Source organism: Varanus komodoensis, unplaced genomic scaffold (assembly GCF_004798865.1).
Source record: "Varanus komodoensis strain SLA01 unplaced genomic scaffold, ASM479886v1 scaffold12, whole genome shotgun sequence".
In the NCBI taxonomy this organism is placed as follows: domain Eukaryota; kingdom Metazoa; phylum Chordata; class Lepidosauria; order Squamata; family Varanidae; genus Varanus; species Varanus komodoensis.
Window position 1 is genome coordinate 22,598,676 of NW_025335349.1, and position 26,249 is coordinate 22,624,924.

The window sequence follows — 26,249 nt, forward strand, 5'->3', positions numbered from 1 at the left end:
GGCAGCTCCTTGGTGCTATTCTCAGCTACCCAATCTGTATTTCGGGACATAAAACAAGCAAATGAAAGTTAACCATATAATAGAGGGATCACGTTACTAATATTTTTGTTGCTCTTCAGAATAGGGAAAGAGGGATTAGCAAAGCATTTCCCTGTGTCTCAAGTCATGTGAGAGTTGGTCAGTAGAGAAAGCTGCTGTTGCTGGGCTTTTACCCTCCGCCAGGATTTGGCCTTGTTTTAGACAGTTCAAACCACAACCATCACGAGAACCACAACCTTTGCACACATTAAATATTAATTCTTTATATTAATAAAAATAGTATCAACATCATTACAGCTAATTAGAGGTAGAGGCCTCGTGGGTCATCATGCTGGTTATAAGCCTTTTGAAGTCCAGTTGATAATGGAAAAGATGGAGAGCTAATTAATCCCTTCTTTTCTAGTTGAAGTCTGCAGAGCATGGGTTGAAGGGAAAGGCCTTGGAGAAAGTTCATATTACTCCTTCCTCATTGAATGCCCTGTGAAATGGGAGAAGGCCTTGGATTCCCCCCGCCCACCTTCAACTTCCTATATGAGCATGTCAGAAGAAGGTCCGTATCTTGGTCCTGAATCTTGACAGGTAACTGTGGGTACCCAGAATCAGGCTGCACCTCCTCTCTTCTTCACACTGTTCACAACTTTCCAGCAATCTTTGGCCAACAGCTCTCCTTCCTTAAACCCTAGCTCCATGTCTTTGGCATCTGTTTTTAGTCTCCTCCCCCCATGCTGCTTCAGCAGTTTCCCTCTTTCCCTTCAGTATGCCTCTTCTAAGTGGTTGCAGAGGACAGGGATTGTCTGGTCTCTGAGCACCTCAAGAACAATGCCAGGAGAAATGCAAAATGCATTTGTTGACTCCAGAACTGCAGCTGAGCCGTCAAACACACATGGATCCCGAACCAGTTTGGCCACCACAGCCTAAGTTAATTCAATATACAAACCCTCTTTTAAATTTCTCCAAAAATCTTTCTCATTTCAGCTGCCATCATTGTATTTCATTGTTTTAATATGTATCTTAGTGATGCTGTTTGTTGTAACATAGACACTTGTTTATTAATGGAGCAATTCCATGTTAGAAAAGCTAGCTTGCTTCATTTTAGCAACTGGATGAGCATGGCAACTTCTCCAGCTGATTTTTCAGTGTGCCCATTGTAACTCTTGTGCTGCTTAAGACACTATTGAGATCCTGTGTGTGTGTGTGCGCGCACACATGTATGCATGCACATACCCCGACATGCGCACATCTGGATACTCCACCTGTTGCTGACTGCCTTGGCAAATTGCTTTCTGCAGCCTCTTTAACTCCCTAGGCCTGGAAAATGTGCAGTTTTATGTGATGTTTAGAAAACACAGGGATAAAAGCACCAGCATGGTGGACTTTCAAACCATTGTCACTTTGCATTGTATTCCCTGTCCAGACAGGCAAGCCACTCCTTTTAGAATGAAAGTGGTATTTTCCTGGTGCCTTTTGAAACGAAAAGGATGGCTTAGTGGTAGGGAGACAGGGGACTTTCACTATACACAGGGTCTCACAACTTGGTTCATCAGATGCTCACTGTATTCACTGAGCTGCTTAGTCCTTCCTTTCAGCGACTCTGAAAATTTCTACCTTTAAGGATTTCAACTGGCATCATTTCGACTGTCAGGACATGCTGCTAGTTCATAGAGGCTGCTAGTTCAATTTGTGAGGGGTAAAACTGTCTCCCTGTATGACCAGAGACTGTTCACTGTGGCTTTGCATTGCAGGAAAACAGAGGAAATGATGATCATGCTTTGTGTTCAGGGAGACTTGTCCACCTTTAACAATCATCACATGGTGGAGCACCTGACCCTTCAAAGGAACCCAGTTTCTCAGAACTTACTTTACTGCTCTGTAACACTTATATAGGTCGCAGTTATCAATTGGAAAAGTGTGGCATTGAGCTGTTATTCCTTCAATATTCCATGTTTGTCTTTATTTGCAGCAATCAGTGTAGTTTCCCTTGCAATAAATGTTAGTTGATGGACATATTCCTGCTTTTCAAGCTTCTTGGTAATGCTTTTTCTTCTGTGCCTAATTTGTATAGCTGATCCAAACATGGGCTTTGCTCTCCCAGAGTGTAAGCCCCTGTGCAGAATAGTTCTACGTCTCAGTAGTCCCAGATGTTGCCAGATTTAGATCGTACAGGCAGCTCTGTTTTTTTCCTTGCAAAATTGATAGGTGATACTTATGCTACCAACCCAAGTCTTGTAATCTTCGCTGAAAGGAATGAATGAATGATGAACACAACTGGTTTTGGGCAAGAATGAAGATCCAGTTGCTGAAATTAAAAAGAAAGAGAGAATGAGTTTGTGAGTGGACCAAATTAAGCACATACATGGAATAATTTCTGGGTTTGATCTGAACATGTTCTGTTATTCCACAGAAGGCTACCATTTGAGCCAACCTGTCAAATGTTTTTGTTGATCATGTTTCTGATTTGGCTTTCGCAGTATGATAAGGCCACACGCAGCATGACAAAACCATTTTCAAGTATTTCCAGAAGGAATAACATTTAGCCAAGCATTAAAAGAGACTTGGTACAAGACGTTCTTTTACTGGTGTATTACCCCTAAAGATATTCAAAATATGGACAAGAATTATAATGGTAAGTGCTGGGAATGCAAAGGCACACGTCAGCATATGTGATGGACAAGTAATAAGGTAAAAAAATGGAAATAAATACATAATGAAAAAACGGAAAAAAAATGAAAAATAACTTTCCAGTGAATGCTAAGAATATGCTATTGAATATGTTATCAGAAACTCTGCTGAGAAATATGGGAGAATTATTTAAATATATGATAACAGCAGCCAGAGTTACACTTGCAACAAAATGGAAAACGTAAGATTGCCCGACCAGCAAAGATTGGAAAAACAAGTTAGCTGGCTGAATATGCAGTGATGGCAAAATTAATCAGCTATGTAAACAGAAGACCAGTCAAAGATTTTAATGCCAAATGGGAAGCTCATTGCACACACACTGATATTAAATATAAATAAGATGAAAAATAGAGTTTAAGTAAGGATGATTAAACTTGATATATTTACCATTACGTCATAAAAAGGAAATCCAGTTAATGAATTTAGTTACAAATGAAAAGCCTATTAATGTCTATTTTATTCGTAATTGTGGGGAAAAATGGAATCAATGGATATAATTAATGCATAATATAAACAATGATTAGATTAGTATAATTGTTTTCTGAAATAAGGAAGGGAAGAAGAGGAGAAGATGGGGAGATGGGTGGAGAATGGAAAAAGAAATGAAGAAAATTAGTTTTAATTTGGTTTCTGGATATACTTTGAGGTGAATCATAGCTTACTTCTCTGTGTTAAAGCAGTTTTTCATGTGAAATTATTGGTTTTGTTTAGCTACTTACCAATTTAACAAGCATGATTTATAATTACATATTACCATGTAAAATTGTGGTTATAACTTTAGATGAAATAAATCTAAATAAATAAATTGCTATTGCTTATTCTTTGAAACTTTTAGAATCTAGTTTTATAAGCAATTTTTGTAGAAGTTCCCTTAGTAAATTTTTCTTTTTGATGGTCTACATTTTTATTTCTGCTTCTTATTATTTAAAAAAATAATAAAATATAACAAATCAATTATTTGTAGATTATGGTGAGACTGAATCAGACAGGTGAAGTTATAACCTTGCTATAGAGCCCTGTTAGAAAAGCACCAAATATGGAAACATAATACAACATTTCACTTCTCCTTCTTCTCAAATAGGTAAATTTGTTGTGATTGATCTCTTAATAGGGATCTGGCACTGACAGTTGGATCAAGATGGTGGGTAGGAAAGACAACCCTGTCTTCAACCTCAGTATTTGCTTTAGGAAAAGGAAAATGTACTCGTATTGGTTTGCTAGAGTCAAGTGCACATCAAGCAAGCTAGTGCTGGGGGTAGAAGCTTTAATTGCTCTTAGCTGTAAGGGGTTGTATACTGGTCCCTTGGATAATCTCCTGGCCCTTTCCTTCCCAGTGAAAGATGAGCCTATTTTCACAACCAAACTTCATCATTTTTTAACCGTTAAAAATCCCATACCTCTATACTATTCATTCCCTTTGTGCAGTTGTGAAGCAAACTTCAAAACCACTAATTAATGAATGTATTTGCAGAACAGCCTGTAAATAAAGAGAATATGCAGATGCAGTTCCTTTACACAATTTACATGTGTTGCTGTTTTTCTTGGTGTAGAATTTGGGTTGGCAACATGCAGAACTTGCTTCTTTTTTTTAAAGTAGCAAGTATATACAGTCATGAATATTAATGTTACTGATGCAAGAAACCATTTCCTGATGACTAAGAATGATGAAATGAAATTTGTTTTTCCAAAGTTTTCTCAGCTTTCTAAGCATCTTCATGAAAGCAGCTGCCTTTCCCAACCTGGTGCTCTCCAGATGTTTTGGGCTGCAACTGCCCAAGCACAAACGAACTGTAAAAAATAATTAAATAATCCACTTACCACTTCACCTTCCTTTCCTCCAAAATCTAAGTAAAGCATCCGAATCCCATCATCTGAGGACATTTTTAGCTTCTCATATGGAAACTGTAGAATGGTTTTGGGAAAGGCACCATCTTGGGGTTCAGTGGTGAGAGTAAATCCATGGTCATAATGGACAGTCAAGCGGCACTCTTGGCTTTTGTATGTGCAAGCTGGATAATGAGAATGACAAAATCTCACCAGTAAATTTGGAGGACTTCAAAAACAAAGATAGTACTAAGAAAACATGATAAGCCCAATGATAAGACAAGGATCTACAGTAGCCTAGGGAAGCGGGGGACCTAGCTGAAAACAGGTTCCAATGATATGAAGAAAGCATAGTACAGAAATTCCAGTGTACCTGGTAGATTGCCAACAAGAATTAAAAAGCCATGTGGAACCAGCACTGGCCCAAGGCATTCTGCTGCCTCCACCCACTACACCTGAAGGCAGCAGGCAACATTTATTGCATGCAGAGAAAAGCACAAAGCATGGAGGTCTCTCCCAGCATCTTGTTGCTGCCTCCAGCGTCTGCTGCCTGAGGTGACTGTTTCAGTCTGCCCGTCGGTAGTGCCGGTCCTGCATGGAAGGCAGCTGCATTTAGTCAAAAAGGAAGCAAGAGTGGAGGGTCTAGCAGCTTCACCAAGTCTAGTTTTGTATGGCTTGCTTTAGATAGCATAGCAAGTTTTTTTAGACCAGCAAGAAACCTTGTTTTAGAAAAATGGGTGAGAGAAGTTTGAGGCTGCAAATTGGCACTTTTTAGGAAACCCAGGAATATCTTGGTCTATTTGCTATTGTCCTTTATAGCTTCAGCTGTTGGGGTAGTATAGAATTTAAAGAAGTGCAGGAGCTCCGTCCATCACAGAGAGCCTTCCTCTTCCACACCTGACATATTCCCTGATCTCAAGGACTTCTGTCAGCAACAGAAGGGGAGAAGGGAAGCAGGGCCATTCCTTCAGGTCTCTCTTCTGAGAGTGGCCACCTCTGGTTCCTCTTCTCCCTCATCTGTCACCTAGGGCCAAAAGACACATTGCTTTAAATCTACATGTAGCAACTACGACTTTTTAATTTTTTACTCTTGAATAGCTATCAGCCTCTGATCCAGTCCTTGAAGAAACCCTACCCCTCACACTAGGGTTCTCATCAGGATTACTGTATATCCCTACTCTAGAGTAATTTTTTTAAAGATGTAGCTGATGGATACAAATTCAAAGCATCTAGCAGGAGCCGTTCCATCAGGCTGCTTGAATTTGTTTCTGTCCCAGCTGTTAAATGCAAGAATTGCTGCTAGTTCTTAGAAGAACTGCTGCTGCTACTGCTCCCCAGCACCCCCCCTTCTGCTCCCTCTCCCTGAGTGCCATGACTTCTACATCATAAGTCTAAACACAGAGACCATTCTGTTTCAATTACATACCTTTTGGCTCGAGAGCTAAGTAAAAACGTTATACATATTTATAGACCTGGTCTTAGCCAAGACAGATGAAAATGGCACTTTAGCTTCCTCATCAGAATAAACAGGAATTGATGCTTCGAAACAGCCTGACATTTGCTCCTTGGCCAATCATGCCAAGATATAAGACAAATGGAACCTTAACTACCTCCTTGCGTACAGGAACTGCAACTAAACAGTGATCTAATACATTGCAATCCCATACATGTCTATACAGAAGTCCTACCAAGTCCAATGGGGTTGCATACATTTGCAGACTTAACTTGCTTTCCGTTGGGAGAAGCACCTGCAGGTCTTAAGTCCTGCCAAAGTCTCTGCTTCTGCTAGAGACTGGTTACTGGCCAGAGTTCTATGAGCTTGACTTACCAGTTGTGATTTCTGTGGAGAGCTCTGCTGCATTGTGGCAACCCTGAACTATGCTCCGGGTCCACAGAGAGAGGTCTCTGCTAGTATCTGTCTTGAAGAGATGGCTTTCAATCCCTTGCCGTGTGCCCGTACGAGTAGCAAAGGACAGATCCATCCTGGACTGTGGTGAGCCTTTCCCGGGCCCTGAATGCACCAACCTGAAGGCAAATCAATGGAAAAAGATGCAAACATTACTAGAAGAGACCATAACCTAGCGACTGGCCGCATATTTGGCATGCAAAGGAACCTGGGCTTAATCCACAGCATTTTTAGTTAAGAAGGATCACAGAGCAGTCTTAAGAGGAAAGATTCTCCAGTTGGCAATGAAGAAGTCTTTGAAGTAACTCCAAGTCTTTAAGGTACCATTTGGACCCCTGCAGCCAACTCAGAAGAAATAAATGGGTGAGGAAAGGACATGTTGGCTGTGATAGCTTTTCAAAATGGTGCTCAAGGCTGGTTGCTCCTCAGAACTATAACTGACCACTTGAGCAAAATCTCCAGTTTCTAACACAGCTTCCCACTGGGTGAAATCAGGATTCTCACTGTCCAAAGCAGTATTTTAACTGGCACTGCAAAATACCTGAATGATTGGTTAGAAGCAGTTCTGCCTAAGAAAAGCTGGGACTCTGGCAGCTTACTGGAGACCTTCAGCAAAAAGATCTACGAGGGAGGACACCTTTTCCCCAATGAAGTCTCATCCCTCACTATCAGTCTTCTTCTGCAGTCTATCACTGCTGGGGTATCGGATGCACTGAAGGGGTGGCACTGCCCTGCATGAATGGAATTTGTGGTCTAGCAGAAGTGCCTGGGTTGGATGTATATCCCTTGCTATATAATTTATATTAGATTTGATACTAAAGGCCTGAGACTTACAGCCAGACATTTCTGTTTGCTAAAAGTCATATAAGTTCCTGCCAAATTCATGAGATACACTGGGGCCTTTTTTAAAAAACAATGTTAATTTAAGTTGGAAGATTTTGCCAGGCAGACAAGTCCTGACTGCCTGCTTGGGGCAGATTGCTGTAGGTTTTCTTGTGGAAGCCACCATTTAGGAGTAGTGAAACAAGGGCTTGAGAAACTGGAACATTTCCTGGAACCCTAATGAACTTAGAAGCTGCTATTGAAAGGATTAATTAGAACAGTTAGAAAAGTGCTTCTCTCAGCTTTTGAACTGTGGTTTAATTTGAAGATGATTTCTGTCAATGTAGGATGTCTAGGTTTTCTCTGTGAACTGATGAAAGCTATAGTTACTAATTATTCTTTCTAAGCTGTACATGCAATTTCGAGAGAGTTGGTTTGCGCTGCCTGTGCCAAAGGGTCATGTCTGAAATGGGAGGAAGTGAGCTTCATCTCCTCTGTGGCACCCTTTACATAAATAAGATTTATCTATATAATCTGAACTCTGCCTGAATGCCTCTCTTTCATACAAAGAAGAAACTATGCCTGTATACCCTGGTGTACACCCTGGTGTGGACCAGGCTTTTTCCCCCCATTCTGGACACAACATGTCTTACCCCTCTAATTCCAAGGTGGGTGAAGGTTCTGTCAGCATCTTCTGATAGATCTCACGGTGATACACAGGAAACCAGCAGGATTTCTGGCTCCCCGTTGTTTCACACTAGCAGAAGCAACATTACTTCTTCTCTTGTCCCTTACAGGCGCAACTTCCAGAAAACTGAGAATGGAGTTTGCTGCGCAAGGACTTGGGACATTTGAAAGAAATCCCAGAGCACGGCAGCTGTTCAGAAGCACTCTGTACTTTAAATATCAGGGTCAAATTCAATCTCACTTGAGTTGAACCTTCACCTGAACAACAGAACTTTCTTCTTCTCTCCTTCCTGCTATAGCCCACTGCATCACTCAAAAGCTCCAGGTTTTCCAGACCTCCGGAACAGGTTTTGAGGTGAGGGACTGTAGGGAGACTCCCCCTCTTGCTTCCACTTCCAGAAACTATTCTGTCAGTGGAACAACTTCGTTGATCTCCTTAGAGTGAACAAACCGAAGGCATCCACACAACATTTGGGGAACCGTAGGTTAGCTTGGACTCCTAGCTTGTAGATGGGAGACAGTGCTCCATCCTTGGAGCTGGGAATTGGGGATCTGCCTCATTGCAGCCAGACTGATTGTCCTCTTAGCTAGAATGTCAACCTCTGAGCGGGTGGGCAAGGAGAAGACTGGGAAGCCAGGATATAAGATATTCCGGGCCTCTCTAACCTACCTTTCCACCTCTGAAATGCCATTGATACCACTAGACAGGCAAAAAAGGCCAACTAGCAAAAATTTACAGAATAGGAGGTGAAGAGCACAATGCTTAGAATATCCTTTTAATTCTAAGTACTTCTATTGTGCCTGGCTCCTGATGGTGTAACTCAGGGCTCCAGTAAAATGAAAAGCAGAACTTGCAAAAGTTCTTTACCATTTTCCTTTGCAGTCCCCTGCATCACCTTATTTGTTACAGAGGTTTCCCCAAAGACTTGAGCAGCTTTTCTGGAGGCACAAGGGCCAGCATAGGAAGAGGTGAAATTGTAGAAGTTTGTATCTCCTGCTCCCTTTTATCCAGTGTGAGCAGAACTCTGTTAAGACCTCTGTTTCTGTTACTGTTAAGAACTCTGTTACTTCCCAACTAGACTTCTGCAACGTGCTCTACGTGGGGCTACCCTTGAAGACGATCCGGATACTTCAATTGGTGCAGAATAGAGCTGCCAGGCTGCTGATGGGGACTGGGTGTTGTTCTCATATAACCCCAGTTCTCCGTCAGCTTCACTGGCTCCCTGTTGAAATCTGGACCCAATTCAAGGTGTTGGTTATGACCTATAAAGCCCTTTACAGCTTGGGACCTGGTTACCTAAAGGAACGTCTGCGTCCATATATGCCCTCCCACCCCCTATGATTGGCAGCGGATGCCCTTCTCCGGGAACCCTCCGTGAATGATATTAGGAGGGTGAGTACCTGGAGGAGGGCTTTCTCTGCGGTGGCGCCCCATCTATGGAATGCGCTCCCCAGAGAGGTCTGCCTGGCGCTGTCATTATTTGCTTTTCAGCGCCAGGTGAAGACTTTTTTATTTAAAAGTTATTTTAACTGTTAATTTATTATTATTGTATTTATAGATTTTAATATATATAGCCGAGATGGTACCAGTTTTTAAATTAGTAATTGTATTTTTTATGAATGTTGTGAGCCGCCCCAAGGCTTTGTTGCGATGGAGTGGCATAGAAATGTTTTAAATAAATAAATAAATAAATAAAAATAAGACCTGTAATTTGGATCAAACCCATTACATTCTTAAGGTACACACACTAAAAAAGTGAAATGCAAGAAACACCTGCTTCCAAACATGTTTCATACAGATTATATCTCTTCAGAATTGTTGAACTGTTTAATTCATAGGATAGGAAAAAATAGCTACAAATCTTCAAATACGGATAGAACAGCATTAAAGAGCTCTGAAGTATTTATTGTATAGGGGTTGTGTGCATTTTTTTTAACCAAGGAAACAGGCCATTTGAAGGTCACTGAAGAAGGGATGGAGTAGAGAAAACTCTAGCAATTGTGAATGAGGAAGGAATGGTTGGCTACAAGCCTCAGCTTTCGCTGGGAGAGTTCATTGGAAGAGGTTCTTCCAGTTAAAAGCATTTTCCCCAACAGGTTGAAATTTTCAGTACCATTTCAGTACCAGCACACACCAGCAGAGGGCAGAGGACTGCTCAAGAGAGCTGCTCTATATCTTTATTTGATGGGCATCTTAAGAAAAGACTTGTAGTGTCCATTCGTTAAATTGACAGGGAGAAATGAATCAGTCTTGTTCTGATCCATGTCACATTCGCCTGTGTTCACTGATGAGCCTAGTGTCATGTTCCTGCATTAACAAATATTCAAAATCTATGCACGAGTTTTCATTTAAATACTTTTAACACTTTCTATCAAAAATCTGCATTCCAGAGGCACTCTCTCAAAAGAGGCATTTTGATTTTAAAAAATGCACTGGGAACCAATCATAACATTCAGAAGTGTAAAAACTGGTGGATAACTTAAGTCTGAGTGATGCAGATCAGATCCTTTCATTCTTGGATCCACAAAGACTGAACTCCTCAAACATTTCTATGTGTAAAGGATTTGGAACATGTTAAAAAAAACTTATTTATTGCCTATTCTTCATTTCCCTTTAATGAACTTTACCTTAATGGACTTTCCACCATTTTGCAAATATATTATTTATTTATTTAAAACATTTTTATGCCGCCCCCCATCACAACGAAGCCTCGGGGCGGCTCACAACAGGATACAAAGTACATAAATACATAAATAATAACAATATAACAATTTTAAAAAATTGTTTAAAAGCTCCCGGTGCATCTCAGCTAAAAATTTAAAATCCTATTAATTTAAAATCTTATTAATTTAAAATCCTATATATATGCTCTGATTACATACATAACATACATCCAAATAGCTTTGGGTCCCACCCCCACCCCAAGTTAGCCAGCTCTTTATGGTATTTAGCTAGGCCTCATCCAGCTCATTTGCTGTGTTGTTGCTCTCACTTCAGTTCCATGAAAATCGACTGTTGCTTTGATGCCCCCTAGCCCAGGGTTGGTTAGATTTCAGACTTGCAGGATCTACTTTGTGTCTTGGTAGAACGTGGAGATCCACCAAGTGGAACCAAATGCAAGATGCTGCATAGGGATTTACTCTGAGTCCCAAACTGAGTTGAACTCACAGTCTTTTACAAAAAGCTCCACTCCTGGTTATCCCAGCTTCCAGTAATTTACAGGCGGTGCAGGACAGAGTCATTTTGCTATTGCTACCAGTCAGAAATCTTTGCTGACCTGTAAATCTTCTCAAGATCCACCAATATATCTCCATCTACCTTCTTACCACAAGCATACTTCCCTGTAGGAAAGAGCTGGCAGAGGAAAGACCATGGAAAAGGAGTCCAAGAGGAAGATCCAGGACTGTGAACATTTCTAGACAGCTTGGTAATGCCCAGAGCCAAGCCACTTCAGCACTGCCAGCAGCCTTAACTCCAGAAAGGGAGCTGCAAGAACATGCTGAACAATTTACATGCCAAAACACTGTTGCGGAATCAAATATCAGAAGCATGGTTGCAAAAGCTACACTACATCCCAAAGAAAGAAAAGTTTACAGGCTTAGACGAACAAACACGGATACATTTCTCTCCCTTTGTTTGAATACCAGAACTCAAACTGAAACAAAATGAATGGTCAGATTCTTTGCATAGATAATGAAAGTTCACATGAGCAGGGAGTGGCAGGACCAGTTTCTGCTGTATGTTTAATTGTATCTCTGGATGTGCAGGCATATACAGCTTTCCATGTGATAAGGAGTGCTTGTTCTTGAGGACATTCAACCCTGACTTGCTGTCTACATTTTCTGCTTATATACTGTAACTATTCCTGATGTTCAAAGATCCACATCCATCTGTCTTGCTACTTGGGTTAACAAGCTCACCAGTGCAGTGATGTCTGTAATCGCCCAAGAATGGCCACTATTAAAGTAATTATCACTGTCTGTACTTTCTGCATTTCAGTTCTCTCTGACTTGCTGTTTACAACCCTACTCACACTTACATAAGCTTCTGTCAACTTGATGAAGTGGCCGTGAAAGCCTAGGTCATAATAACATCGTTAAGTCTTCAAGGTGCCACAGGAGTCTTGTTTTTCACTGTCATTTCTTCAGGGTCTCTGTGAAGAGCTGCACACGCACCTCAAATATACAGCTGATGTCTGTGTCAAAGTACAGACATCACTCCCCATCCCTCACCATTTATGGAGGACCCAACCAGCGGTGTGAAAGGGCTGGCAAGGAAGGTAATCTGCCACTGGTTGAGTGCAGACGAAGTCCATCACCTGGAAATTCACAAGACCTCTTGATCCCAGGTTGGTCACTAGTCTGGCTAACTAAATAAAAGTGATCAAATGCATGGTGAATTGTCTCTGGTATTCTTCATTGTGAGACTGAAAAGGAGCCTTTGGGCATAGCAGTACCGCACTGCTTCCCAACAGCCACCAGAGAAAAGTCACTGTCCTCATGTTCCATTTGTAAGCACTGAGATTCAACTGATTGGTTGTTAAGAGCAAAAAATACAGGCCTAATCCAGCAAGCCAATTCTTACATTCTCAGTGGAAGATAAATCCCAGTGAAACCAGTGCAGCATAGATTGAAGTCTTATACTCACTTATCCAGGAGTAGCTGCCACTGAACTCAATGGGTATTACCTTGAATAGACATATTTGGGATTATGCTGTCACATACACCGTTAAGAATCAAGTCTTACTGATGGCAATGGGACCCAGAAACATGCAACATGGTGAGGGCTGTACCCAAGAATCTTAGACGACTACCATGTAAAATTTCGCATCCAGGCATAAATAATAGTGCAAGTTTGGTATAAGGAAATAGATGGCAACGTAAACAAATGCCATATTTTCTTTTTGTTTTGTGGCTATTAGACTCCATCTGAGGACAAGGGCTTTCTTATTATTGGTCCATTTGGGCATCTCACTCTTCCAGCTGACTAAAAAGACTCTAAATAAAGAAATAACAGTAAGTGCATTACTTCTTTGAAAAAACACAGTGTTTTCATGGAGGAAGGTACCTGGTGGCCAGCAGAGGGTAGGAATGAAGGGGACTAAACCAAGCTTCCTTGATTCGTGGCATACTTTCATACATCAAGAGATCCTTCTCCGTCAGTACCATGAGCACTGCTTTCCAATGCTTCTCATTCCCTGCCAGCACCTGGAAAAAGAAATAATAGTCCCAGTGAAATAATGGCAAGGAAAGATATCAAGAAATGGCAGTTGTCTGTTAGAGGTAAGAACATGCTTCTGGGAAGGCAAAGGTTCATTTAGTGAACTATTTTTCAGCCCATCTTTAAGGAGAACAATTGGTTCCATAAGGCAACTTGCAGCAGCCGTTTCCTACCAGCATCTCTTTTGGATGTGTCGGGCTCGTCCCCAGTCTGTGGTGGATAGTGAGAATTGTACCCCAACATACCTGGGGATCACCTGGTTAGAGAGGGCAGGTTTCCAGCAGTACCATAATAAAATCTACAACCTATCAGGATAAATCACTCATTATACGCTTTGCCTAATAACAACAGAGATGGGTTTCTGAGCCCATTTAAAAGTGAAAAGCTCTGATGGAACTCCCCCCCCCACCCCCATAAGGGAGTTCCACCCGCTCCAAAGCACCACTAAAAATGCTTTGTCTGGGGAAGGTTGGTGTACCCAGAGTATCTATTTTGGGATAACAGCAGTCATTGCTTTTTAAAAGAAAAAGTAAATGTTTGTGTGCTAACATTTACTTACTAAAGCTAATAAATGCAGTGCAGTTCCCATTGTGTCAAAAATGTGATTTTGTGTCACGCACAAATGCCATAGCAGAAGAAGCAGGAAGAATTGGAAAGCTAATGTGTATTGAGAAATGGGTTTTTTTGTGTGAACTAGCTAGTTAAAAAAAGGACATAAAGAAAGAAGAAAGTGGGAATTAACAGTTCTTTCCCTACCCTTGGAAAACATAATGGAGAAGGAAAAGGGGACGTAGAAAGAAGGGAAGGCCGTGGTACTGTTGCTGCCATCTGCACCTCCTCTGTGCAATCCCTCTGTGAAAATGTGAAAAGTTTAAAATATGAAAAATTTAAAGTTCAAGTTTTGAGGGGGTGTGACTTTTGGGCTTTTTAGTCAAATAACCAATCCAGGTTTTGCCAAATGATTTAAAACAGCATTTAAAATCTGTGAAACCTATATTTAAATTAGTCTCTGCCTTCTATTTTGCAAAGCCATCATGTGTATTTCATTAAATGAAAAGGGTTATTTCAATTACTAAATCCTGTTTAGAAAACAAATTTATTTATTACTGCCAAGTTCACTTTTCTAGTAAACATTTGAGCTGGTGGAATTTAAATAAAGCACCCTTTTGAAGGCGTACTTCATAAAAGCTAGTGTGGTGTAGTGGTTAAGAGCATGGGTTTGGGCCAGTCCCAGACTTTCAGCCCAACCTACCTCACAGGGTTGTTGTAGGATTAAGACTGAGAGCAGGAGGAGGTGAATTATGTAAGCCACTTCGAATTTACTGTAAAAAGTGGGGATGGAAAATTAATAATAAAATAAATGAATAAATAAATGGTACTTGATTTTGCAGGGAATGGTCCGGTGTATCCACAGACCAACCAGGTGTGATTCTGTGCACTCTCAAATTTCTAGCATTCCCCAGCTGGTCATACAGGCTGGGAATACTGTGAGCTGTAGGATGTTTCTGTTTAAATATGTATAGGATTGACACTTTAATATAAATAAATACATATAATCTGCTTGTTGGTTTTCTTATTCGAAAGAAAAGAGCTTTTGAGACATGATGGCAAATTGTTTTGGGATGCCTTTTTATCTCTTTGCATTCAGTGAATACCTGCAGTCAGCATGCCATCTGCTGAACCCTTCTACCTTTTTGTAAAAACAAACAAACCTCTTTCGAGCACAAGTCCTCAGCACAGCCAAGTTCTGAACACAAAAATAATGGCATTTCATCGACTACAGTAGAATAAGATTCAGTGCAGACATCTCTCATACGAAATCTGCATTTTTCTGCACCTCTCCCAGCTACATTCGTAATCACCCAAGCTCACTCAAGCAAGGTGATTTCCAGCACTGAAACTGATTAGTACAGACAGCCATAAACACAGGATGTTGGTACTTTCCATATAGCAGGAAATTGGGCTGCATTATACCTTTGACCCTGATAGCAATGAAGGAGGCAATACTCGGAGAATTATTTCAAGAGGAAGACGAAAAGAAAAGAGCAGCTGCATTTTCATTTCTAATCTCTTCCTGATCTCAGTGCATTTTACAATGCCGGCTTCTGTCACTATCAGATCTGGACATTAGCCAAGGCATACAAAATTCCCCACAGGGCGCAGTATAAAATGTTGGAAGTATCGCACAAAAGCGAGTGATGCAGAGGGTGAGGGGGCTGCAGTGGAGTGGCGACTGTGAACTTTGGCTGGGGGACCATTTCTGTTCTAGGAGTCTGAGCAGTAAGGGGGACCTTATTCAGCAGTAAGGGAGACAGAACAAGGAGAGACAGTGGGGACTCCTTTTGTCTCCAGATGTAGAGCAAATGGTGTGAAAAGTCCTGCGGCAGTTGCCAAAGACGGTGTCAGGCTCTAATTCCGTTGGGGCATCAGGAGGTCAAGCCCCTTCCCACTCACACTCGTGGTGGCAGAACTAGAGAAGGCCCATCATGACAACTGGAGGAGGAAAGAGCCAGAGAGGGCAGAGCAGAGGCCCTGGGGAAGCTTTCCACCTGGAGATGCAAGCCTGGACTTGTGCCTAATATTCCATGCCTTCCCTGGTCTGCCCCCCCCCCCCCCCCCCGATATCCATGCATTAAGGATGGGCTCTGCAGAGATAACACTTGAGTGCGAAGGCTTCTGCATGAGCCGGAGCCCTGACTGTGCAGAGTTCTAGGTTGTATAGAAGTCCACGTGCATAGCAAACGCACGCACTCAACACATGGATGTGATGGACAGAGCCAAAGAGCAAAGGGTCCTTCTGCGTGGGGCCAACACCAAGGTCGTGCTACATCTTTGCACGTGGGTGGCACCTGCCATGGGACTCCAGTGAGCCGCAGAGGCTTCCAAGGCACCTTTGAGGGTCCACACAGATCAAAAGGCCTGTCAGATCACATGGTGGCAGTGCTTCTACCAGTACAAGGGGCGTGTGGGGGAGGCGGGGAGCGAAACATCCAAGCACCTTTGGACTGAAGTGGAAGAATCCAGAAACAGGCTTGCTACCTCATCTGCTGCAGGGAGAGCTGTACTTTGAAGTACGCTCTCGATCATGCGTATGCCTGGACAAGGGCTGAAAGAACCCATGAGCTCCTGAGCATTTCTAGGCTGCAAGTTTGCTGGCTAGGAAATGCCGGGCATTGTATGATTTTTTTCTGCCTTGAGATGCATAAGATCGCACCTTTCATCCATTATCAGAGACTAACATCCTTCCTTCCATTCCTTGCAAAATAATGGACAATGCTTGAAGATTAGCTGAAATCTATGCAATGCACTATGAGTTTTAATTCCTACCTGGCATTTAAGTGGAGTTTTCAAAATTTGGTATGCATACCACATGCAGATGGAGTGCAATGCGGTATTTCTTCCAGATTACTAAATGATGAAGGATTGTTAAAGCTGTCAGTCTTGAAATCAAAATCCTATTAAGACATTATGTACTATCTGATATGGAAACTGACATATTTGATGCTTCTAACTTGCATTTCCACTCGTTTGGGTGTTATCCGTACTTTAATTAGGGTGCTCCCTGTCCTGGACAACCAGGGCTCTTTCCCCTGCTGCTCATCTTAGGAACATAAGAAGCTGCTTTTTATTGGATCAGTCAAGCAGCCCAGTGCCATCACACTGACTGCTTGTAGTTCTGCAGAACTTAAGATAGGGATCTGTCTCGGCTCTACTTGGAAATGTTGAGGATGGAACCTGAGACCTCCTACATGCTCTACCACTGAGCCACATACAATCCTTCTTGCACACAAAGCGGGTGAGCTGGAAAAGTGACCTCTGCGACTTTCCTCTGCGCAAGTAAATATGAACTGCAGACAACCAGGGGGAAAACTCTGCATACGTTGGACCTGGACCAGGTCTTCTTCTTTGTCCTTACAGTTGTGGGCAGACAAGCAAGGGAGAAAGAGAAGGAAGGATGTTGTTTCAGGTCTTACAGTTTGACCAACACAACTCTCTTTTCTCTTTTCCCTTCCAGTGTGTGCTGATTCTCTTCCTCAAGTCATGATCCAAGTGCAGCAGTTTGCTATTATGTTTCAGTCCTGCACATACAGGTAAGCCATAGTTTTGGAAACCCAGATTAAGCCTCATGCCCAATTCAGACAAAAAGGTAAACACTTGTTAAGTAGAAGCAGGAAGAGAACTAGACATACTGAAGAGAAGAAGGAAGCAAAAGGTGTGAGCCTGACCAGCCGTCGCAAGCAATATTTTGGCAGTGCCTTTGAAACCAGGGCATGACCCTCCGTTTTTTATTTTCCATTATGGCAGCAACATTATTACTAAGAATTTTAACATTTTGCATTCACTTGCTTGGTTCTAGTGAAAGGCCCTTGCACTCAACCTTTTGAACTCTCGTCTCCATCCCAGGGGTCATCTCATTCAGCAGAGGCTTGTGCAGCATTTTCAGAGGACAACTTACAATGCCCAGCATCTCCCAGACAGCAGAGCTTCCAAATCACATGAGATACTGGTTCCCCTCTGTTTGGCTCTAGTTGGGATGCTTCTTGAGCATTGTCTCCAGTTCTGGGCACCACACGTCAAGAAAGATGCAGGCAAACTGGAAAAAGTCCAGATGAGGGCAACAAAGGTGACCAGGGGGCTGGAAACAAAGCCCCGTGAGGAGTGTTTGAAAGAAGCAGGCATGCTTAGCCTGGAGAAGGGAGACAGGTGAGATATAACAGCCCTATTCCAATATTTGAAAGATGTCACAGAGAGGAGGGCCAGGATCTTTTCTTAGTCATGCCAGAGTGCAAGACAATGAATAATGGGCTCAAGTTACAGGAAGCCAGAGTCTGGCTGGGCAACAGGAAAAGCTTCCTGGCTGTTAAAGCAGTATAGCCATGGAACCAATGACCCAGAGAGGTTGTGGTCTCTCCCACATTTGTGGTATTTAAGAGGCAGTTGGCCAGCCATCGGGCAGGGATGCTTCAACTTGTGGTCCTGCACTGAGGAGGGAGCTGGGCTCGATGGCCTTATAAGTCCCTTCCAACTCCACTGTTCTAGAGGGGGTGAGGAAGTCCATTCTTGTAAGCGCAGTTGATCTAGCATAAATCTGGATCTAACCCTTCATCACACCGTCTCTGGAACACATCAGTCTTCGAAAAAATAAACAAACATGCTCTTCCATCTCAGCTGCACTAATTAAAACGTTTTCCCCAAGCTTCAGTTGATTAATCTACCAATTAAATGGGGCAGCCCTAATCTCCCTAACATTTATGATGTTAAATACACACACACACTTTTTAAAAAAACTGCTGGAATTTGCAGATCGTTTCCTTTTCCCTTCTTGCGCTTAGATCTCTGAGTCAGATCTCTTTGCAGAGCCAAGTTGCTGGTCATGAGTCATTTGAGGTAACAGGTGCATAACAATTATCAGATGGCATTTGGTTCGTATTTTAAATATTTGGGGGATTGTTCATTCCTCTGGATATGATCCCAAACCACATCCCAGGCCTGCTGCTTATTCTAGTAAATATTCAGGCAGCTGTAAAATTTGCTTTTATACAGTCCAAGGAGCAACACACGCTGGTGCTTTTCTGGGCTAAATGAAAAAGGCTGTACATCACCCCGTGTAAGTAGGCTAGGGTGGGAAACAAATGTCACCATATCCCATTAAGAAAAGCTGCTGGTAACCATGGTTAATTTTGAAGGCAAACAGGAGTTTTGGGAGAAGTTGTCCAAACTTGACTGCTGCTCTCTGGAAGGAAATGGTGTAGAGTGGAGTCTGCAGACCACTGAAATCCTCATGCGTGTGTCCAGGAAACTAGGCAGAACCAGAAGGGAAGAATCCTATGCATGTTTCAGATCTCCCAGCATTCCCCAGTCGGCTGCTGGGAATGGAAGGCCTTCCCTCTGTCTAAACACACAGAGGATTGTTTCTCTACCGGTAGCTGCTTTTCTACTGCCTGCTGTTTTTCTGCCCAAGTTCCTACATGCACCCGGGGCTGTCCCCCTTTCTGGGTTGGTGCCCAGGTAAGTCTATGGAAACAGCTTTGCACACGCAAGAGAGCCGCCTCCTGCATCCATTTGTTACCCAGGGCTTTTCAGTCGCAGTTCCTGTTTTAAGAAGCAGCATGCCCTGGTTCTTATCAGTCACTGGAACAGCACAGGCTGAGCAGCCCGGAACGGCATTTGGCAGGCCGACACGGTGCTTATTCTAACCTTTGCTTGCCCAGCATCCTGCTGCCGTCAGATTTCAGCCCAGACCTGTCACTCCTTCCCTGTGCAGCTAAGCATGGAGTGTTTGCCTTCTTTCCTAATCCTTAAATTGAGGTAAATGGCCGAGAACAGAGTTGCAGGAGCTGCGATCCCTGCCCAGAGCTGGCTGTGCTGTTGTGAGTCACCTCAGAGATGGATGAGTCTATGTGAGAACCGGTCGTCTTTTTATCTACTTGGATTTGCAAGCTAAAAGAGAAGCGGTGAAGCAGTGTTGCCCCATCCTCTGGACATGCAGGTTGCTCACGGAGCAGTGAGAGAAGGGCAAAGTGAGGCGTGACAGCATGAAGGAGCCAGTTCAGAAGAGCGGGTGCCCAAAGAAAGAAGGTGGGGCTGGCCCTGCCTCACCTTGCCTGTGGCCAGCATGGCTGAGCCAGCCCTCCTTCTCTGACGGCACCCTCCACCCGGAGGTCTACAAGGGCAGGGATGCACCCTCTGCGGCCTCTCCTGCAGTCGTCACTGATATGTCCAGCCACCGCGCCACCACGGCAGTGTTAGGCATGCAAACATGCTACTTCTACTAGTTTCTGGGGGCAGGATTGTATGCTGAGCAAGGCCTAGAAAGAATGCTCCACTCCCACTGTGCAAGTCATAGAATCACAGAACCAAACACCATCCCACTCAGGTGGCTGTCCGGTTTCTTCTTGAATGTCCCTAGTGTGGGAGAGCCCGTCACCTCTCTGGGCAGCTGGTTCCACTGTCATATTGCTCTGACTGTGGGGAAGCCTTTCCTGATGTCCACCTGAATCTGGGTTGTTGGAGCTTGACTTGATTATTCTGTGTCCTACACTCTGGCATCAGCAAGAAGAGGTCTTGACCATCCTCTTTGTGACAGCCTTTGAGGTACTTATAGAGGGATATCCTGTCCCTCCTCGGTCTTCTCTTCTCAGGGCTGAACATGCCCAGTTCTCTCAGCCTCTCCTCATAGGGCAGTGTTTCCAAACCCTGGATCATTGCACACTGCCCTGAGCACTTGGTATGTAAGTCCTTTTCCAGGGTCATTCCTGGATAGGTGTAAGCAGAGTCTGGACTCCTCCTCTTAAGGTGATGATGCACCCTCACATGAGTACATGAATTCTCATGACATGGAAAACCAAGGATGTGTGTGTTTATCACTGTTGGTCTCTTGGACCCTCTGACCCCCACCATGGGATTTCAGCATGTTTCTTCCCCACCTCCCTCTGGAGCAGAAGACAAGGTGCCTGATCAGCTCCCTTGTCCTCCCAGCTGCACTTCAGGCCATAAACAGTAGAGACTGTTGAACAGCCATGATGGCCTGAACTTGGCCTGCAAGCATGACCATCAAAAATGGGAGACTGGTTCCTCCCTTGGTGTCTCTTGGAGCACCACCTAAGAGGGAAGGAGATGGTGGGAAGGAGGAGAGTGGCCACCATGAGCCTGATAATTCGTCAGGCACATCGAGGTGAAAACCATGAACTGGAGTAACCATGCAAGGGTGCTTGTTGGGACATGTGAACCCGGCCAGTGTCTCCAGGGCTTCATATCTCTCTCAGGTCCCCCACAGACCCCAACCTCTGCTGTAACTACTTTAGGCCAAGACAGATCATTCAGCTTCTTAACACCTTGTGTCCCTTTTTTCTTCTTGGCCCATTCCGGAGGTAACATTAAAACCACAGTTTAGCAATAAATGAATAAGCGGCAGTGTGTCTTGGGTTGGAGCACTATCTTCCTCCCCTCTCCACCTCCGTGTAGCCACAAAAAGATCAAAACCATCTGCTTCTGCCTTTACACTAGCTAGAGTTCCCTGCTATGTCTAAACTGGGATGGGCTCTTGTTAGTTTAAATTAGGGTGTTCAAGTCAGTAAGGAGGATTCCACTGTGCTTTACAATCCTGGCCTGGATGTAATGGGAAATACTAGCCTGAAAGTGGAAGCAAATGCTTCCAATCTTCTTCTAAAGGGGGAGCAAAAGGGGAAGGAAAAGGCTATTTCTGCTTGAGAACAGAGAGTTTTGAAAGTTCCCCCCATCCAAGAGGCAATGCAACACACCCTCAGTCAGTCAGTCAGTCAGTCAGTCAGTCAGTCAGTCCGTCATCCATTTATATTGCAGGAGGCTAGCTGTAAAAATCTATTCTACCTGTGCAAGGCAAAGGATGCTTTTGTACTGTCTAACCTACTGCGTTAAAATAAAAATGCTAAACATCAGCATCATGCCTGCTCACATCATGGTCTGCCTTTAAGCCTAAGTAGGAGCCAGCATGAGGTTGTCTGCACAGATTAGCCAGTCCTTTGCATCCAGTTCTCCTTCTCTCCCTTGATGTGGAGACTAAGATCCAATTCATACTAGGTTTGAGGCATGGATGCATCTCCTCTGGGGCAGCTCCCCCAACGCACTGGCACATGTAACAGCCTGCCTGCTGTGGGCTGCCTCAGCCACGGAAATGCTTCCAGGCCATGGGGTCACTCCACTTGAGATATCCTCCGGGAACCCCTCATTTCTGGGAACCCCTCCTTTGGATAACTACATTTAGTGGCACTACCTTTATTTCATTGTATCAGTTTATCCTTGGCTTTAAAGTGCAAGAAATGGACTCTCAGGGAGGCTTGCAAAGAAGTAAGAGGGAAACAAAAGAAAGAGGAAACCAAGAGCACACTCTCACAAGACAAATCAAGTTTGGTCTCCATTAGCAGCATCAGCAAAAGTCTACAAAGATGCCAGACTAAGTTTTCATGAGCTTTCTAAACTTTATAGTATAAATGAACCTGGAAAACATCATTGAAAAGTAGATTCTGTATGAAGGGAGTATAACTGGGAAGGCCTTCCTCTGTGAAGTCACTCCTTTCCCAACCAAGAAGGGGATGGACACATGTATAAGGTCCTCCACTAAAGATGTTTAATTATCTTTAATTATCTCAGTCTCTTAATACTGCAATCAATATAGCTATGAAGCGGTAAAATGGCTCAGAGCCTTCAGTGCACTGAGAGATGTGTGTGACAGAGGGGGGTGGGAGAGAGAGAGCGCCCTTACAAAATACCCACCCCATGGCTTAACACTTGAAGTCAGAAACTAGCCCATGGAAAGTCTATGCACCATTCTCCACTGGCAGTTATGGTGCTGGTCTTGCTTGCAGAGAATGCTGAACCATAATTTAACATTCTGTGAACCCCCTTTGTGGTTACAAGGAGGATCTCAGAATCTTTCACTTCCTTTGTCAACGAGCTGCTGTTACTTGAAGTATCTGAAACCAAACAAACTGGATTGTGTTGACTACGGTTAATGAACTGAAACAACCTCAAATGTGGTTTGTGACTATGGCTTGTTCCAGGAAGCTACCATTTAAGCTAACCACATTTTAGCTTGGTTCAGACATAACAATCAACTGTGGTTTAAACCAGGAAGCAATCTTCTCCTTGTGCCTGTGCCAGAGGAGAAGGAGGAGCGCATGACTAACACACTGCCCAGGCATGTTCCCGCAGGGCTAAACTATGGCTGACTGTTGCAGCTGGATGCAGCTATTGTCATAACTATATCTAACATTCAAGTTCTGCTTCCTATTTCACAGCTCATAAATTTCTCCTATAATGTAACCATCTAACAAAGTCATAAATGAACAGGGAGAGAAAATGGCTTGTTCCCCCTGCACCAATCACACTGTACAAGCAGTAAACCTGCATTCTGCAGCATTGCTTCAATGGCCCACTTCAATTAATGTGCCAGTGTGGTGGGCAAGTCTTCCTTCCTTCCTTCTTCAAAGTCCTCAGGTGATCTTGCAAACTGTGTTCTATCTAAAGCACCCGAGGGCTGAGGTTAATGTGCACGCCATACAACCCATTAGCTGCACATTAATGGCCATGCCAAAAATGATAATATTTTTCCTCAACATGATTGATCCAGCAACATGTTTGCTCTCCAATGAGAGTTTGTCAAAAAGGCAAAGGTCAGCACCTTGGCAAAATGTTTTTGTTTTTCCCTTTTACTATGCAGATTGAAAGCTTTTGCTTTTCAGACTAATCACCTAGGGGAAGTAAGAACAACAAGTAATGCAGAGGCTCATTAAAAATTGAGAAAAGAAATGGGGAGGGGGAGAGCCTTTGCTGTTATTAATTTACTTTTTGCTTTTCTTTACAACCTGACTTGGCATCGTCTGGAATAGCTCTTAGTTTGGTAGAGTAAAGCCTTCCAACCAACCAATTATCCTGCCAGATTGCACTTGCATCATCTGAGCAAAGGAAGACCCCTGCCATGCTGCACCCCGTAGCCCCCAAAAGGGTCTTGCCACTCCATTCCCCTGAAGGGGGATGCCCCACAGCTTTGGGGAAGGGGCAGCCATATAACAGCATCCCTTGGCCTATACATCTCCCATAGCTTCAAACTGTATGGACTACAAAGCTGACTGTGCTGGTTAGGGGTTATTGGCTGTAGAATCTTAGAATGGTAGAGTTGGAAGCGGCCAAGAAGACGATTGGGTCCAACCCCCTGCTGTTGCAGGTCATCAATTTACACCGTCCTACTCAGAGGGTGTAAATGGCCATTGTGACTGAAGAGGCTATGCAGATTTCCACCACATGGGCACATTTAAATTAATTAGCATGAATTAATGCATTAAAAAAAAAAATAACCATGAGGTGCGCACTGCCAGGGTCACTCTAGTACACGTGGCACATTTCAGGTGTCTAGGTGTCATGGTTTAGGCATTACCATGCCACAGACAGACTTCCCTTGTATTGTTCTAGTAGCCACGGATAGCCTCTCCCTCCATGAATTTGTCCAGTCCCCGTTAAAGCCATGCAAATCAGTGGCCATCCCTATTTCCTGCAGCAGTGAATTCCATAGTTTAACTATGTGTGGTGTGAAGTACTTCCTTTGATTTGTCCTAAGTCTCCCACCAATCAGCTTCATGGGAGAAAAATGCCACCTTCTCCACTTTCTGTACCCCATGCATTATCCTGAACACTTCCATCATGCCGCTCCTTACTGCCCCCTTTTCTAAGTGACACAATCCAGTTCCAGCCATTCTTCATTAAAGAGATGCTCCAGCCCTTGATCTTTTTCATCGCTCTTCTCTGCTCTTTCTCCATCTCAGTGATGTCCTTGTTCAGGGAAGAGGAGAACTGCACACAGTAAGTCTAAGAGCAGTTGCAACGATGCCTGGGCTCAGGCAAGACAACCAACACTCAAGGGTTGATTATGGGTTGAGCGTGAATGTCATCTTGAATTGTGGGTTGAAATGACGGTTATTGCACCGTCTGAACCCAGCTGAGCTAACCAACCAGGGCTTGTTCACAAAAACCTATAGTCCATAACCCAGCAACAGATCATGTATTCATTTCATGGGTTGCTAATAGTCAGCAAGTCATGGTCTATCAGTGTGGCTAATTTCAGACAGCATGATAAGCCAGGGGCGAACAACAACTCTTCCTAGCCTGGTATTTTGGACTCCATCGGGCAGTCTCACACAACTGGTCTTCCACAGTCGCCTGTTACCTATTAACTGGAAGTGAAAGGGAGCAAACCAAAGATCTGCGTGCAGAGAAGAATGAAACAAGTATCCTACCACTGAACTAAGTAAGGCTGTTCACTGAATTAAAATGATGGGTAGGAGAGAAACAGGCACCAAAGGTCCAACAGTCTGCCCACTTCCTAAACAGAAGTGGCAAGATGAATTAATTTTTCAATATATGTATTAATATGCTGCAGGCCATAAGATTCTTTTTCCAGGAATTAAAGTGATTTTGCTATAGAGTGAATATCATGGAATATTTTCTCTAGCACTGAAAATCAGCATGCTTATATGCAGGTTCATGTACTTTTTTCAATCTGCATGACGCTGGCGCAACACCTTAATCACGCAGTCTGTTTTTAAATGAGTTTATGATGCTTTATTTAACATTTTTATAGCTCCTACCACCCAGTTTGCAAAAAAAAAAAAAAAAAAAAGCCATAGCAAACTGTTATAAATTTGCACTTTGTCTTGTTCTTGAGGGAAATGACTTGCAATTAGCCCATTTTGTAACAGTTATCATGTAACCTTTTAAAGGCTTTTTTGCTTTTACCAACTCACAACTGCTAACTGTTACAACATGGCATGAAATTCAGACGCAAAAGTGGCTAACACTAGCCACTCAAAAGATCCATTATGCTCTGCTTGCATTCAGACACACACAGAGACCACTAATGAAGCTACATGATGAATAGCAACAACACACACATTTGCAACCAAAGAGAAGCCTGGGGGACCTGGGGTATGTTATGAACAAGATGCTTTTGCATCATAAGCACCCTACAGCAAGATTACAAGTGGCAACTCCCTCTCACTTTCTCCACTATCATAATAACAGACTCCATGGAATGTATGTTTAGGAAGAACAAATCTTACCCATCCATCAGGGCAGAAATTTGTCAGGCTTTTTTGTTTAAAATCATGATGGCTAATGCAGAAAGCAGAATCCAATGGCTGGCTTCCATACCCCCTGATTTGCATCCAGCCCTTCAATTCCACTGCACGGTCCCTCTTGCTTTCACAATGGTAATTTAGTGCTTTCAGGACAATCCAAAACAAGTGAAAATGAGCATTTCTGGAGGGAGGCAGGTCAGTAAAGCTTGCATCAGGGAACTCTGCCAATTTGCCTCTTTCGAGAAACAAATGTTTCCGCTCATTTGGGGGCTTCCCCTAGGAAGTGCTAAATCTCTCCTGCCTGCACAGTGGGTTTTGCTTAAGTAGTAGAATTGCTGGGACCCACTGCTTTGGATGGAAACTGGTGAATCAGCAGGATCATTTTAAAAAAGCCTTTATTTTTAGGAACTGTCAAAAATGTACAGTTAAAAAAGTGGGGAACACAACTGTAATTTCATTGTGA

General features: G+C 43.2%; 1 protein-coding gene across 1 annotated transcript in view; it reads right to left on the bottom strand.

Annotated features, from left to right (window-relative positions):
* Window positions 1-282: 282 nt before the first annotated feature.
* Window positions 283-26,249, bottom strand: part of SNTB1 (syntrophin beta 1) — a 99,175-nt gene continuing 73,208 nt past the window's right edge. Inside the window, exons 4-7 of the mRNA XM_044421818.1 lie at window positions 13,026-13,165; window positions 6,371-6,567; window positions 4,537-4,727; window positions 283-2,335 (exon numbers count right to left, since the gene is read on the bottom strand). Coding sequence (XP_044277753.1) covers window positions 2,243-2,335; window positions 4,537-4,727; window positions 6,371-6,567; window positions 13,026-13,165 — 621 coding nt within the window. The 3' untranslated portion in view covers window positions 283-2,242. The remainder of the gene's footprint in view (window positions 2,336-4,536; window positions 4,728-6,370; window positions 6,568-13,025; window positions 13,166-26,249) is intronic.